The 16,242-nt window shown below is 40.5% G+C and overlaps 1 protein-coding gene across 1 annotated transcript in view; it reads left to right on the top strand.

Moving 5' to 3' along the window:
- DSCAM (DS cell adhesion molecule) overlaps positions 1–16,242 on the top strand; it is a 416,982-nt gene that overhangs the window by 223,884 nt on the left and 176,856 nt on the right. The window contains exons 7-8 of the mRNA XM_009283090.1: positions 2,302–2,598; positions 3,404–3,679. Coding sequence (XP_009281365.1) covers positions 2,302–2,598; positions 3,404–3,679 — 573 coding nt within the window. The remainder of the gene's footprint in view (positions 1–2,301; positions 2,599–3,403; positions 3,680–16,242) is intronic.

The following is a 16,242-nucleotide window of genomic DNA, read 5'->3' as shown; positions in this document are numbered from 1 at the left end:
CTTTTTTTGTGGGGGTGGGGGGTTGTGGCAGTGCTGATTTTTGACATTAGCTTTCAGCAGGACATGAGAGGTTTCTATTCAATTCCAACCATCTCCTTCCAGGCATGGCTTTTCTGGTCGGGTGTATTGGCTGAAGGCTTGGACATCATCTTAACTAACTGACACAATGTTCCACATGATAATCAAGTGAGGAAAGTAATCAATGTGTACAGAGTCAGTTCACTAATGAGGCTATAGTGCAGTCATGGCATGGACACTATTTTTAGAGTCTTTACAGAAAAAGAAGAGATTACCTGCCTGGACCGAGTTACCTCGGCAACCATCTCCCGTGACTAAGAAAGCCTAAAGAGCATATTGATAATCTATCATGATGTCGAGAGAGTGCAGGTTATCAGAGAGCAACAGTAGGAAAGATTTCAAAGACACTCAGGTCTCACTGGGAAAATAATATATGCCTTCATCTCCAAAAAAAGCCTGTCACTTGAGTTAAAAAAAAGAAGAGGAGGGGTGGCAGAGGTACACAGTGTGCACACTCACAGATTTATTGGTCCCGTGTCAACTTTCTTTCAGGATAAAAAAAGCTTTTTCTTTTTGTCGTTGTTTTGTTTTCTGAGGGATGACAGTATCTAATACACAGCAAAGGAAAGGAAAAGAGTCAGAGATGAAAATAAATAAATAAATAAATAAGAACTCTATCACACAACCGATGGGACAGAAATGAAAGGGAGAGGGGGGGAAGAAGAGAAAATTATGAAATCAAATCAAATCAAATGCTCCTCCAGGGATGCTGAGGTCTTTCAGCAGCCTGAGAGCGGCAGTGCCTTATGTTTTTGACTATGGGGTAAACAAGGGAATTTTGCATCCCTGTTTTTAATTCTGCTATGACTCAGCATGTTTTGTGGGGAGTCTTGCATACATCATGCCAGTTCCCTCAGTTTCCTGGGTGAGGTTGCACTGAAATTGCAATGTATGAATTGTGATTTCCAGAGGAGTCATCATGGTTCAAGCCTCCCAAACGTATGGGTAACACAGCAGTGTACATGAAGAGGCAGTATATAGTGTGCACAAACAAATAGTGCATCACACAGATCATGAGACTTGTCAGTCCTGTCCTGACATCCTCTGTCCTGTGCGACACTGAAAGGAGTTTTCCTTAAAGGGCTTCGTGTACAAGGTGAGTTTTCAAGTGTCTTTAGCCCCTCTCTAGGTAATGAGGCACCTTTTCCTTCTGTTTCTTGCAGGCACTAATACTGTAGGGAACACTGAAGTTAGTTTGCTTACTTGCCACTTGGCTCTTTAAAACCAGACAGTAGCCTACAGCACTGTTGTCCAAACTTCGGACTGGATTGCTTCCTGTGTTCTGCATACTGCTCTTGGTGTGCGGTCTTTTGCTCCCAATTACACAGAAATTCCTTCTAGATACATCTTTGAAAGTATGATTTTCAAAGGAGAACAAACATGCATTGCATGATCTTAGAAAGAACTTCCTAACTAATAGCAGAGTGTCGGCACTCCTAAGTGTTACCCCGCTGAACTCCCTGGATAGCGGGGTATTTAATCCTGCTCCCTATTTACAATCTCAACGTTTCGGTCTCCATCCATTCCCTTTATTCACTTGCCTGGTGGAGGCTGAGTAAATTGTGACACGGATCACAAGAGAAAGCATTTGGATGCTCTAATTTCAGAGGAATATTTATCTGTAGCACAAACTGACCACAGAAAGAAATTGGCATCGCTGTTGTTACTGGCAATCTGTATACAGAAGAGCTTAATTTTATACTTTTCTAAATGGGGTATTGTGGGTCAGGACTAAACTGCATTGGCACAGCTGTGTGAAATTAGCCTATGCAAGTTATGCCTGGCTCTTGCCAACAGGATTCATCATTAGCTTTCTAAGGAGCTGAAATCTACCAGGAGAAGAAAAATTCCAAATGTGTCGAGGTTTTGGTGTATGTCTTTTGTGATGAACTGTGTATGGCTTTAACACTTTTGCACAAGAACCTGGCAGTTCATATAGCTGTGCAGAGCCCTGGTCCATCTATTCAAGTGCTTTTCCTTCAGCAGAGTCAGTACCAGGTTTCTCAGAAGATGAAGAAGAAACCTGCAGTAAGCAAAGGATTGTTTAAGTACCCTACTTCCAAAATTTGTTTCCCTCTCTCAATAATTAGAGTTACGTCCTGGAACACAGTTGTTTGCCCCACTTCTAGAAAAGATCTTGGCTCATGTGATAGGCCCCAGGATAGAGGGAACAACCTTTACACCATGTAAGTACTATTCTCCTGCTTTTCTTTCCCTTGGCAGATGGAACTCCCAAAATAATTTCTGCCTTCAGTGAGAAAGTGGTGAGTCCGGGAGAGCCAGTCTCCCTTATGTGCAACGTGAAGGGGACTCCTCTGCCTACAATCACTTGGACGCTGGACGAAGATCCCATTGTGAAGGACGGCAGTCATCGTATCAGCCAGATTATCACCTCTGAAGGCAACGTGGTCAGTTACCTGAATATCTCTAACACTCAGGTCCGAGATGGTGGAGTTTATCGCTGCACTGCCAACAACTCTGCTGGAGTCGTCCTGTACCAGGCTCGAATAAACGTAAGAGGTGCTTGTCAAATCAGCTCCTCAAAAAAACACACATAACTCATTGTAGTGGAGAAGAAGATTGTTGCATGTGATGAAATGAGTCTTGGAATGCCAAAACCAACTTACTGTTTTTCCTCTCCTTTTCTTCCCCCCTCTCTTTTCCCACCCTGCCTCTCCAGCCCCATCTAGAAAGTATATGGTATGGTTAAATGTTGGAAGAACCCTTTGGCTTGTGTTCTATAGTCTGTTTTTCCTATACTCATCTCTATTAGTTCACAGTTTCTTTACTTTAGTCCTGCTGTGCATGGTTTTTTTTTTCTTTTCCTTTCCTCCTTTACTTGTCCAACATTCATTGTAATTATTCATGTATACAGTACTGTAGCTTGCATTTCTAGCTCTACATGGCATAATACCCATCCTCACGGTATTATACTTTATATACATCAAAAAAAAGCTAACTTTGTCAGTGTTCTCATGTGTAACAGGATTCTAGCTTTGTATCAGTTTTAGTATTTCACATTAATTAAATCATCCTCAGCCTTTAATTTGTAATGCAGAAAAGATTTTATCAGACAAGTGTTGGATAATGCAAACATATACCCCCACATAATTAGTATGTATGCTGCAGGGTGAGGAAAAACTAGAGCATATAAAGATTAGGGAAACTGCTTAAGTAGCTCTTAAAAATGAAAACTGTCAAATGCTAAGAAGTGTGTGAGCCGTAAATGTCGTTAACATTTGTATATTCAAAAAAATTATATGCATGTTTCCTCAAGCAAATGTGCCTTTAAATTGTTTTCAAGAGTTTCTTTTTACCTTTCTAGGGCCAGCAAGCATTCGACCAATGAAGAACATTACAGCAATAGCTGGACGGGACACCTACATCCACTGCCGTGTGATCGGCTACCCATATTACTCCATCAAGTGGTACAAGAACTCTAACCTGCTACCGTTTAACCATCGCCAAGTGGCATTTGAGAACAACGGGACACTGAAGCTTTCAGATGTGCAGAAGGAAGTAGACGAGGGTGAATACACGTGCAATGTCCTCGTTCAGCCCCAGCTGTCCACCAGCCAGAGTGTGCACGTGACAGTAAAAGGTGAGGTCAACTCGGAAAACCAGAGCCAAGCTAATGGCTCTGTCTCTTACAGAAACTCAGACGTGCACACATAGGGTTGTGCTGGCAGTTAGATAATGAGCACTTAAGAAGGTTAATCCAGATCTGTGTTTATTTTTAATGATGACATAGATGCTAATCAGTCACTGTGTCTTGTTCTCTCTTGACTTTTAACCTCCTTCCTTCAACTAGTAAAGTATCGCTTTCTAAGTGGAAGCCTTGCAGAAGCAAGCTTTCTATGAGCAGTTTTCACTACAACAACTAAGGCAGTAAATTAATGTTTTGTCACCTGAGTTTCACTGGTGACTGTTTCTCTGCTGGATGACAAAGTTCACATTTTCATTAGCCAGTGACTTTCCAGCTTTTAAAAAATAAGATGAGAATTTTAATGTATGTGTTTCTGCCAATATGCAGAGACAGGAACTAAAAGCATTAACCTTGCTTTTCTCTTATTAAGTGTGCTTTTCTGAGTGTTCTTGATGCTTAGAAAGGTAGCACTATAAATAAATTTGACTTGAAATTCTAATAGGATGCTTAAAATCTACTCAAATAGTCCCAAACGAGGATGTTCAGATGGACCTGAAAGACTTCAGCAATAGATGAGAATAGGAATTTTTTAGCATTGTGTACTGACTATTCTGATACTGGCAATGTTCAGACCTATTCACAAGGACACAAAAGACAGAAAACCTGATTGCAGTAGCACCTAGTTTTGAGCAATGGGGCCACTAAATAGTGCACTTCATGTGAACCTGTAGGAAGAATTGAGGTATAATTTCACTGTTCCTGAAGTTCTTAGAAACCTTTCCTGGGCTTTTTTGAAAGGGAGAGGAGAGAAAGGAAGGAAGGTTGATTTCTATATCTGTTTTCAGATACGATACAGAGGAGAACACTAAGGTAAAATGACTTTGTTACAGACATCTGATGTTTTAACTCTTTTCTGTGCTGTTTGTTTATCCCTTTCTTGTTTTCAGTCTGGAGTGATGTAATTGCTAATTATTTCAAGAGGTTAGGGGATTAGCTTTAAGCCATTAGCAGTTGGGACTCTGAAAGGCATGACATCTCATACACCTGAGACCATCGGGGCACTGGTCACACACAGAGGCATAAAAAGCTAATTTCACCATTTCTTTTCATGTATGTGGTACGTTGCTTGACATTACAGTAATATCTCAGATCTATTGATGCGGTTTAGGAACTGAATGCCAAATTAGTAATTGTGTTGCTGCTGCACTAACAGTTCACCACAGTAAATGTGATGGGCAATGCTGTCTCTTAAATGATACCGTTCTTCAAATGACTATAAAAATGAATGTAGCCAGACAAAAAAAGTCCAGCGGTCTATCCTTACAGCTCGGGCATTTAGATCATGCTAGCTGGTACCTCAGGTGCAATACTGTTTGTTCTTCCATTAGGTTACAATTTCAAACTTGACAATTCCTCCCCGAGAAAGCAGATTGCCAGCTCTATCAATTTTGATTGAACTGTAGCTTTTATTAATGATTTGACTTCCTTGAAGGTATTCTTCTGTCCTTCTGGATATTCAGCTGCCAGGGCCATTGGCTGGTCAGAAATCTCAGTGACTGCATGTACTCTGCATAACTTACATAAACAAGTGGCACATTTGAAGAGTGCCGGCGGGCTGAGCTGCCCTGCACCTGTGATACAGCCTCATCCTGCATGTGCTCCATCAGGCAGATGCATCGGAGCAGTGCAAGTTGCAGTGTGAAAAGTGACCCACGGCACATGCAAAGTGGACGTGTCAACGTGGCTCATACCTATTGATCTGGAGTTGCCAAAGTTGGCTGCAAAGTGCCTTAGCTACTTCAGCATGCCCTGGCCTTGACAAGACACTGTTATTTAAAAAAAGATTAATATCCTGTCCTCATGTGCTAAGCCCGAAAAGTCAAAGGTGAGCTTTGTATGTCAGACGTGAACAATTCTCAGGGTTCTGCTATTGTAGCTGGAGGTCAGCATTGCCACAGTGGTTTTTTAGTTGGCTATGTATTGTTTTCTTCTGTAACTACATAGTGATTTTATCTAACATATTAGCATAGAGTCAAAAGAGGCCTGTTGCTTCAAAATATTAATGTTTTTGCTGTCTTTTCGTCTTATAGATTCCAAAGTTAACGTGATGAGTTTTCAGACACTTACGTTTGATTCTGAGAAATACAAAATATGGCCCAGCTTGCATACTAGAGGTTTCAAGTACTCTGAAATATGGCATTATAAGGGGGGTTAATATCAGTGCCTAAATCTCCTTATTTATATTTCAGCTTCTCATACCATCAGTATACTTATTTCTTCTCCAGAGAAACTGAGGGAGAATTATTGACCATCTTCAACATCATGGGTCCTTTGGTTTGTTCTCATTTCTGCTACAAGCTTCCTGGGTGACCTCAAACCAATCATCTGAAGGGTGATTTGGAATAGATGATACTTAATGAGCTGTTACTTGGCATTTTGTTTCCTCCATGTTCTGTTCTGAAGACATAATTATCAATTTCCTTATGAGCTTTTCTGAGATGATAATCTCTGTGGTATCAAAGTGTTTCAGAAACAATGCGTTCATTTTCAAAACCCACCTGGATGATCAGGAGCGCTTTGACAAATGGCAACTGAGCCACAGACTAAACTTAAAAGTATCCACAAATTTTTGTATGTTCAATTTCAGAAGCCTACAGCTTGATTTTTCCAGTTCACCTGCTGTTATATAGCATTTATATGTTCAAAGCTCTGCTCCCATTTAAATGAAGTTGCTTCTGAGGGTTCTTTTTCCTTCTTCAGATCAGTCACATTACCCAGCTTAGCAGCCCCTGGGAAAGACAGACTTAAGTCATTTAATTAGCATTTTCTGAGAGATCTGTGGCAAAGGTGAAAACAGAATTTGGCTCTACAGGGCAGCATTTATCTGCATTATGCATACGACTGGCCTTTCTAGTCTGCAGTCCTCTACCACATTTACTGCCCACTTTCCAAACTCTCCAGTACATGAAGCATCCTCTCTCTGTCTTGAATGAGGACTTGCTAAAAGCAGCATCCAAATAAAGGTATGCAACAGCATGAGCATGTAATTAAATACAAGAGGGCTGCCCATTCTGTAGAGTATTTTGAGATTTACAAACATCCAAATGAAAGCTAAATCTTGAGGACATTCTTCAGAAATCACTGTAAGATCTCAGATAGGAGAACAGAAAGTTTCTTGACAATAGCTTCAAAATGAAATCCTGGCTGCCAGAGAACCCAAGAGTGGGGCTTATAGACCCTTGCTGTGCAGCCTCTCACCTGGCAGGCTGTCAGGAAGCCAAAAGCTTGGGAGCTGGGCACTCATGTGCTATTCGACCTTAGGCCAGCTACTTCTTTGCATTGCTGATCAGAAGAATCAATTAGGCACCACATGAAATGAGTTGTCCCATTTTTTAGGAATAACTGGTGCTCTTGTCTGCATAGCCACCTACCCCAGAGTTCTGCAGACTCCAAATAACTGTCCCACAGAGATGTGGCATGCCACCCCCCCACTGTCCTTTGCCTGTCCCTTGTCTCTGTCCCAAAATCTGGATCTCGGAAGCTAGCAGTCCCATAAACCGGCTGCTGGGAGCTGAGTGGATAAGCTGGCAGGAAAATAGGCAGGTTTCTGTCTGGCAGACATAGCTCTGTTGGAACCGTGCCTGAGTCCTAATGGAGCTTTTTGGAAATCAAGCCATGTTGGCATTATTTTTTTTATATTTAGACAAATGAATTGGCCAGTTCTGAGAAAAAGCCATGAAAACTACCCACCCTGTAATGCATACCTAACAGGGGGAAGACTACGACTACTTCCATACTAAATTTCTGGTATTTTATACTTGTTGACCACTTGCCTTTGCAACTGTAATAATACACTTTCAACATGTTTTGCTTTGGCCTATGTTAAATGCAATTTTCTTTTTAGCTTTTTTGTAAAGTAGACTGGCCCCCCTTTCCTCTCCCTCCTGCAAACTGGAAACGGTAGCTACTGACATCCTCAGAAGTAATCATTGAGATTAGCCTTGCTAACATACTACATAGGTCCTTGCCAAGAACAGAATTATTCTTAGCAGCACTAGTTTCTTACTCTGCATTTGGCCCAGCTCTAGTGGTTTGCCCGTGGGGTTCATATACATCTGCTGATGGCAGAGGACTATTGAAGTCAGACATCCTAAGGAGAAGAATATTCTGTAGAAGATGTAGGGGTTTGTGTTCATTCCTCCTAAGTATGACCTGTCCTCCTCAGTCTTCTCCAGCTCATCCTTGCCCAAATCCTGGCTCTTCTGCTCTGCGTTCCAAAACCAGTCTGTCCTCCACATCTTTCCCATCTCAGTCGTCATTTCCTCAGCACCTTGTTCTCATGACTCAAAACTAGTCTTCCCCTTCAGAGCTCCCAACCTCCCTCCCAGCCTCCAGTTACAGTCCTCTCTTTCTGCTAGTCTTCACTTTCTACATCTCCACTGGGTTTCAGTCTGTCTCGCCTTCATGTGGGTCTTTGTTCACTGTCAGTGCTGCACCTCACCCCACTGCTTCTTTGTCCCAGTCTCACATCCCCAGCCAGTTTCCCAACTCCACTTTACCAATCTTCATCACCTCTGCAATCCCACCGCAAGCCTGCTCCCAACTTCTGACTTCCCCCCACTGCCCCTAAATCCAATTCTATAATTCCCTTTTGTTATCTGGGACACTGGTTTGAGCTTCTGCTCCATCGCTTGCTGCTGCTATCTGCATGTCCAGCAATGCAGGCTGGTTCCCCACTCTGATCCCTTGGCCCCCACATCTCCTTTCTTTCTCTCTGCATCGAAATAACTTTTTTTCATGCTTCCTGGGCCCAGTACAGGCAGCTGTACAAGCACTAGAGAGACAAATCTGTCTGCTTTGATTTCTGACATCTCACCAGACTGCACCTGCCCCACGTGGCTGGAACTGACTCAGCCACTGAAGGTAGTGCTAGGATGCGTTCAGTGCTGCTCGAACCCTGGGAGCTCTTAGCTGTTAGTCGCTGGAAAATGTCTTCTTAGGATGTGATAACTGTGGGGGTTCTGTCTATTTATTTACTTGGTTTTGCTCAGACTGAAAAATTTGGGCACCCTTGTGATGACTTTTCATAGGGACAGCAAGAACATCTGATGCTAGTGCCATCACCTGCTGAACTTGAAATCCATGCTGTTAACCATGGGGCAGGTGGGACTTCTTCACTGGAAAATGTCTTCTTAGGATGTGATAACTGTGGGGGTTCTGTCTATTTATTTACTTGGTTTTGCTCAGACTGAAAAATTTGGGCACCCTTGTGATGACTTTTCATAGGGACACATCTGACATCTGATGCTAGTGCCATCACCTGCTGAACTTGAAATCCATGCTGTTAAGCAGGTGGGACTTCTTAGATTCTCACAATGCCTTTTTTTTTTTTCTTCGCTTTTATGGTAGGATCGATATATACTGCATCTCTATTTTTCCACTCTCCTGCCTTATTCTTGGAAATGGCCAAACGGTTGTAGCTGAAACTTTCCAGCTGAAATGACTCAGCCTGAGGCAGACACCTGGCCTGGAAAAATACTATCCAAACAAAAGTCAAACTGCAAGCAAATGAAAATAATCTTATAATGAGAAGTGTTGGCAAACAAAGAAAGAGTTTATATTACCCACCCCATCTGTAAGTTTCATATTTCCGTTGAAAAACAACTCTTCAAGTGGCAAGATGGTAAAATAATAATAGCAGCATCTCTTCTACAGCATTTTAGTAGATCTCAAGGCATTTTAAAAACAGGAGTGAGTCATTATCTCCGGTTTTTTTATTATGTAATTTATAGTAATAGTTTTCTCAGCTACAGTAAAAGCCATCAGTAGTAAGTGATGATTTTCTTTTTATCAGTCTCATGGGACACACTTCTCATGTAAACAGCCTGCTGCTATTCACACTTCTCCAACAAATTAATTGAAAAAGAAGCCCCTGAGAGGGAAGGGTGCAGCATCATTAAAATAAAAAGTGCAGTGTTCAAAAGGACTGTTTCTGATCTTGTAGAGCTTATATATCTCATTGATTTAGAAGGCTTCTCATTGCCTTATGCCAAAGTGATAGCACTTCACCTGTTGTGAACCACGCAAAAGAATTGTACCAGCCTGTTTCTTTTTAGAAAACAAGCGAACTAAACCGGGGCTATTTCAAAATAACTTCATGTTGCAACTATTTGAATAGATTCTCCTCATCTTTCCTGGGAAGTATCTAGCTTTTTCTAATATATAAAATGTTACTGGTGGATTTGCATTGCAGATCAGTTCAGGGAGGGCTGGTTTAGGTAGTGAAAAATATGTAGGCACAAAAGGGAAAAAACATCAGGGGAAATCTTTCAAGGGTTCGTGGGACCATGGTGCATGCTGTCGTCAAACAATCTGCTAATCTGTTTATGCTTCAGTCTGTGGCATGGATTATGGCAAGTGTAAATTCAGTTTCATGCACGTATCTAAGATGTAACTTCTTATCTGTCCTACTGACTGAACCTTGCCAATAATTTGAGTCAGAAAAAAATTCTGGCCTTGATGTCCTTCAGATATTTCTTTCATTATATCACTTTCTGCCTTTCTTTCACTCTCCCATACAATATCTTTTTTTATCTCTCCAAGCTTGTTGCAACTTATTCAGGAAGAAATATTCATATCTCTCAAAGTGATTGGAGTTGTCATATGCAGGAATCACGCAAGGGCCCTGTGGTGAGAATGGATGAGAAAGTCCAGTCGTGCAAAAGATCCTGCAAAAATCCACTTAACAGTCATTCTCAGGTCACATAATGGGCATGGGGACTTGTTATGGGGAGCAAGCAGTGGCAGCAGTCTGATTTAAGGGAACATGCACTTTGATAGTGATATCTCCCATGTGAGAACCCCAGCATCTAACCTGTAGAAGTACCTGAAGAAAAGACTAAAACAGTCTGGTATTCAATATGTGAGACTTGACAGGTCTGTGTAATTTTTTTGCCATTCAGCATACAACAACTCAAGTTTAGCCTTGCATTAAAATAGCTGACTTACATATTTTAAAAGCTCACGTGTCATGTGGATGCTGCAGTTCAGTGTCTTATCTTGTAGCAGTACACTTCTAATATACTGTACTACTAATTACTTCACCTCTGACACTGCAGAAAATGGTCACCCAAAATGTATGCTAAAGTTGTTTCATTACTATCCTAGTCTTCATGATGAGGAATTAGTATGTACAAATATAAAACCTTTCACGTAAATAAAAAATAAAACTCACTGGTTTTGTGCACAGTCTTATATCTTTCAAACACAATTTAAGGATGTGTTTATTTACTAATTATGTAAACAATATGAAATGAGCCTTAATACTTGAATAAGAGCCTCAGCTGAGGAGTTCAAGGCTATCTGTATATTATGCTTGGGTTTATCAAAGGCTAGACCTCTTCTCTCTCTTACAATGTGGCTTTATTTACTTTGGTTTTGGAAGAAGGCATGTTCTTGCTCATTTGTATGTATTTTGTCAATTATATTTGAAATACTTTCTTATTTATTTGTTAAAATTGCTCTTAAAATTTTAAGCACTTTACTCAAGTTAGTGTGAGCTATTAGCAGTGTGTGTAAGTACATATAGAAAGCGAGACTGCGTGCACATGATAGTGCAGGTCTAATTTCAAATCAATGTGTATAATACATAGCAAGCAAAAAAAAGACAGTATCAACCCTGTGGAAACAGAAGGGTGATATAAAATCAGCTGCTTATGTACAGTCCTGGGATAAAGGTGAAAGGGAAGCTGGTGTGAAATCAGTCAAACTACTCATGGGAATGATTTTCAGAGCCAGAGATCATTCTGTTAAAGTCCTCTTCCATCTAAATCCGGAACTTTTGGCTCTAGTGATTTAGTCGGTTTCAACATTTCACAGTGTTACCTGAGGGCAAATATCACTTTAGATCACGTAGGGGTTAAACAAGGGCAATAGCTCTGGACCAGGTTCCAAAATCATAGTAAAAATAACTAATAAGTGCTTCTGGATACCTAGCCTACAAGTGAGGCTTCTTGTCAAGGCAGCACTTTGACAATAAAGGTAACTGTTTGTTGTATTAATATACTCTTGCAGTTGCTATCTTCTCTTCAAATCAAGAACAGGGAACTCAGCTTCCCACCATCCTAGGTTTGCAGGGTGCTTCATATGATAAGGGCATGCACTATTCCCCTCACAGTGGAGGCTGAAAGGAGGTGGTTTGATAGATGGATGAGACATGACATAAAAGCACTCTTGGTTTCTACACAACATTTTACATCCTCTCTTATTTTGGAGGAGCTCTCGGAACAGCATCAGGGAGCCTGTGAGCTACCAGTGTTGCGTTGCAGGAAAGGGGAGTGGGGACTAAGGCGAAGGGTGAAGTTCCTTTCATAAGCTCCTCTGGGAAATACGCACCACAGCATTTGCTCTGCCACACTCAGCGACAGTTCCTGATAAAATACCACAGCTTGTTGTGGTAAGATTTTGAAGATGTTTGAATACAGGGTTAATTTTGGTAACTAATGAACCTACAAGTAGAGGGAATGTTGTGCAACAGCAGAGGCATTACAGGGATTAGTTTGGTTCTTTTTTTTTCCTAATTCATATATAAATAGTAAGGCCCAAAGAATATAACAGTATTCCCTCTTTTCAAGACAGGATACATTAGCACACAACAAGGGAGCAGGGTATGAGGCTCGGCTCAGTAAATGCCATTAACAGGTAGTTTGATGAATGACATGCCCCACTGATAAGGCTCAATACATACAAGAAAGAAGCAGAAAAATCCAGTGCTTCAGTGACTGTGTGCAATTGCTCAGGCCATCACCCACCAAGGGATGGAGCTGTTCAGGAGAAACAATCGATGGCTGATAAAACTTACAAATGACTAGACTGTGGGTAGGGCTTGTGCAGAGACAAAACGGTTTTGGCTTTTGTACTCCTAGTGCATGAAATCTAGGGTCACATGGTAGCCTTAAGAGGCTACGTAGTTTGGTGGTTATTACTTTGCATCAGCCACTGGACCTGTGTTGTGAGTATTCATTGCCAAAGGTATTTTATACTGTGGGCACAGCTCCTGCAACAGTGTTGTTGCAAGAAAATCCATTAGGAAACCGTTTCTAAAGGTAAAGCAGAGGATGACTTTCATTTTACTATACAGAGTCATAGGAGAGGAACACCATGCTCACAGTGCTGCTGCAGGAGACAGGCTATCTGCAGGATACTCTGTTTTAGTGAATCATCTCAGCAGTTTCTTCCAACGTAAATCCCATGGAATGGAGGGCAAGAAATTAAGGATGTTCCTCTGCTAATGGAGAGCAGCATGGAAGCCCTCTTTGCCCTCCTTTACAGTAATCTCCCAGAGGTACAGAAGACCTTGCTAGGGCACAAAAGCATAATTTAAATCTTCCTGCATTAGCACTAATGAGGCTGGCCCATGCCTCTCTTCTTAAACAGACGCTTAATTCAAGCACTCATCAATAAAGCATTCCCAAGACGTTGCGCTTCTTTGCATGAAGCAGAGATTGTCACTCTTTTGCCCGTTGTGGGTAGAGGAAGAAACATCCCTTCCATGTACACAAGCACACATACACATACAGCCCTCTCTCTATATGGTTAACATTTAACATCTTATATATAAAATAGCATAATTTAACAAAAAAAATCAAATACAAGCTCTGAAGTATGGTCGAACTAAAGCTACATATGGGGAAGGAGAATACTTCAACACACTGAAGTATTTTAAACACATTTTAAATACATCTGTCCTACTGTAACTTTTCTCTCTCAGAGTTAAAGTAGTATACATCCCTCATTTTTTTAGAGCTGTTTGGCAATGATACAGGCATAATTTAACAAAAAAAATCAAATACAAGCTCTGAAGTATGGTCGAACTAAAGCTACATATGGGGAAGGAGAATACTTCAACACACTGAAGTATTTTAAACACATTTTAAATACATCTGTCCTACTGTAACTTTTCTCTCTCAGAGTTAAAGTAGTATACATCCCTCATTTTTTTAGAGCTGTTTGGCAATGATACAGTTTTAGTTTAAAAAAAAAAAAAAAAAACCACATGCTGGTTAATCAAGCTTGATATTTTCTTCTGTCAGGGATATATGTCAACTTTTTTACTGCAGAGATAGATGTAGAGAGATATATATATGTGGAAACTTTTATTTCAGAAATTATTTGCCTGACTTCATTTATGCTTTATTCTATGTTTTAAATAAGTGATTTTTTTGTGATTGTTTCCTTCTTCAAACTAGCATGAAGAAAATTTATCTGCTATGTTAGATCACCAGGAACTGCCTTTATCAGCCGAAACTGGTACATACTGTAGCTGAAAAACATTCTTCAATACTTCAAAGTTATCACTGGACTATTTACTTTTTTTGAAGTCCTGATTTTAAATTACACACTGGTTTTTAAAATAAGCTCCTTGTCAGGACTGCAAGCTGCTGCAGGTTGAATATACATTGTATTTTATGAAGCAGAAATAAATGTTGGTTTCCTCCGTACCTTAAAAACCAGAGTAGAGGGAAAATATGCTGTCTATAAATATTTTAGCCAATTTCTGAAATGCTCTGCAGGCTGCTACTTAAATTTTAGAGTTGATAAATGCAGCCTTGCAATCAATATTTTCTGAAAAATACTTCCATGTGACCTAATGATCTTGCTCCCTGTTTTCTTCACCAGGGAGATGGAGAGTGAAGATGCACATAATAATCCTTGAGCAATATGTTGTCTGACTTTTGATATAATTTTGTCCATGAAAGATTGGTTCAAATTTGTTGCACACTCAGCAGAAAATACAGAAGCAATTTGCCACCCTGTTGTGAATTTTAGTATATCTTTCAGTAATGATGCCTGAGACTAAGAGAAGGGTTTGGGCAGAAATGTGCTAGCCAACACAGTAAGGAGGGCACTTGGTATTTAGCAGATATTTGCACTCATCAAGGGGAAAGGTTATGTCAAAACCTTTTGACAGTCTCATTCTAAAAATTTCTCATTTCCACTTATGAAATCTTATTTCATATTATAAACTGCTTGTCAATAAATGCTAAGAGAAATTTGGCCTTTTTCTGCTGATGTACAAAGAATCCGAAATATCTCATGTGAATGCGTTAGCTGCGCTAAGGTAATTAGAAGAGGCAGGCAGACATTTTGCCTCACTTTGTGACAGTAGGTCCCCAAGTGAAAAAGCAGTTAATTTCCAGCGCTCAAAGTTCAAATAAACACGGTAATTTATACCGAGTTTCTTTTTTGTGTATGCCTGATCTACCAGATTTCAAAACACAACAGGACAGGTTTTAGTGATTTGAGAGATGGCAGTCAGGAAAAGGCATTACAGTCTGTGAGAAAAATTGATTGCAGCAGCACTTCTCACAACCGCAGACGGCGAGCTGCTCTCAGAAGAAGTCAGGGAAAGCCTGTAAGGATGAGTTGTGGTACCCTGTGCCTGATGTTACCTCTCTGTGGCAGCTGCGCACGGTCATAACTTCTCCTCATCAAACGGCACCATGGCTATGCCAGAAACAGTGGAGTTAATATCTGATTTGTGCACTGTGATGTGCATATACACAAGCATTTGAACATGCCTTTGAATGACACCTTTGCCCTTTGGGGGGGGTTGGTATTGCTTCCTTAATGATAAACTTTCTTACTCCTGATGGAAGAGCAGCCCACATATGCAATGATCAGAAGAAATGCATTGAACTACCATAATAATGGTCACAAATACCTATCCCTGCATCCCAGAAATAGGACACTGGCAAAAACGCTGCTGGGGAAGTCAATGGGCTGGTATGCATTGCAACCACTTTGAAGAGTTTTTCTGTTTCTTTCCTGCTTCAGTTCTGGGGAAAACACGGCCTTAGATTTGCTAAAGGGAGAAAGGACAAAAGAAATACAATTAGATACAGCCACCAGCCCCATTTTCTTCTGAAGCTAGCTAATATACAGCAGTATAAATGTTCTGCTGTGGGTATCCTTCAATCTTTCCTGTTAAAGATGTTCAAATGTACTACAGAGTGTATATAAGTAATCTCTCAGGCAAGAATAGGAAAATGCACTCCTATACTTAAGGTACGTAGCCTCTAGGAACCTTCTCTTTTGATAAATGAGTATTTGAGCACTGCTTGCGAAGTTGGTTTTACAGTCTTTTCACGAGTGATTGATAGAAACGTATCTTAGATCAATGCTCTGGCTGTTAGAGTGCTCCCCTGAGAAGGGGAGAAGATTTCACATCCTTCGTCTGGGTAGGTATTTGATTCTCAATTTACCAAATTGTTAAAAAATGTTCAACCACAACCTAGAGAAAGTGAGGCACCGCCATTAATTCCTGCTTTGTTTATTGAATCCAACCCACTGTTTCCTTTGTTTTTATTAAAAAAAAACTGAAAACAAAATGTTTTCTGAGAAGTGGAATTCTTCTCTATGATAGAAAATAAGAGCATTTCTTTCATGGTTTTCAGTTCAGCCACAGAATAATAAGTAAAAAAAAAAAAAAAGGGAAAAGAAAAAAAATTTAAAAAAAA

The sequence above is a fragment of the Aptenodytes forsteri genome, unplaced genomic scaffold, assembly GCF_000699145.1.
Source record: "Aptenodytes forsteri isolate BGI_AS27 unplaced genomic scaffold, ASM69914v1 Scaffold2, whole genome shotgun sequence".
In the NCBI taxonomy this organism is placed as follows: domain Eukaryota; kingdom Metazoa; phylum Chordata; class Aves; order Sphenisciformes; family Spheniscidae; genus Aptenodytes; species Aptenodytes forsteri.
Note: the sequence above shows the minus strand (reverse complement) of the source record. Positions and strands in the feature narration are given on the sequence as shown.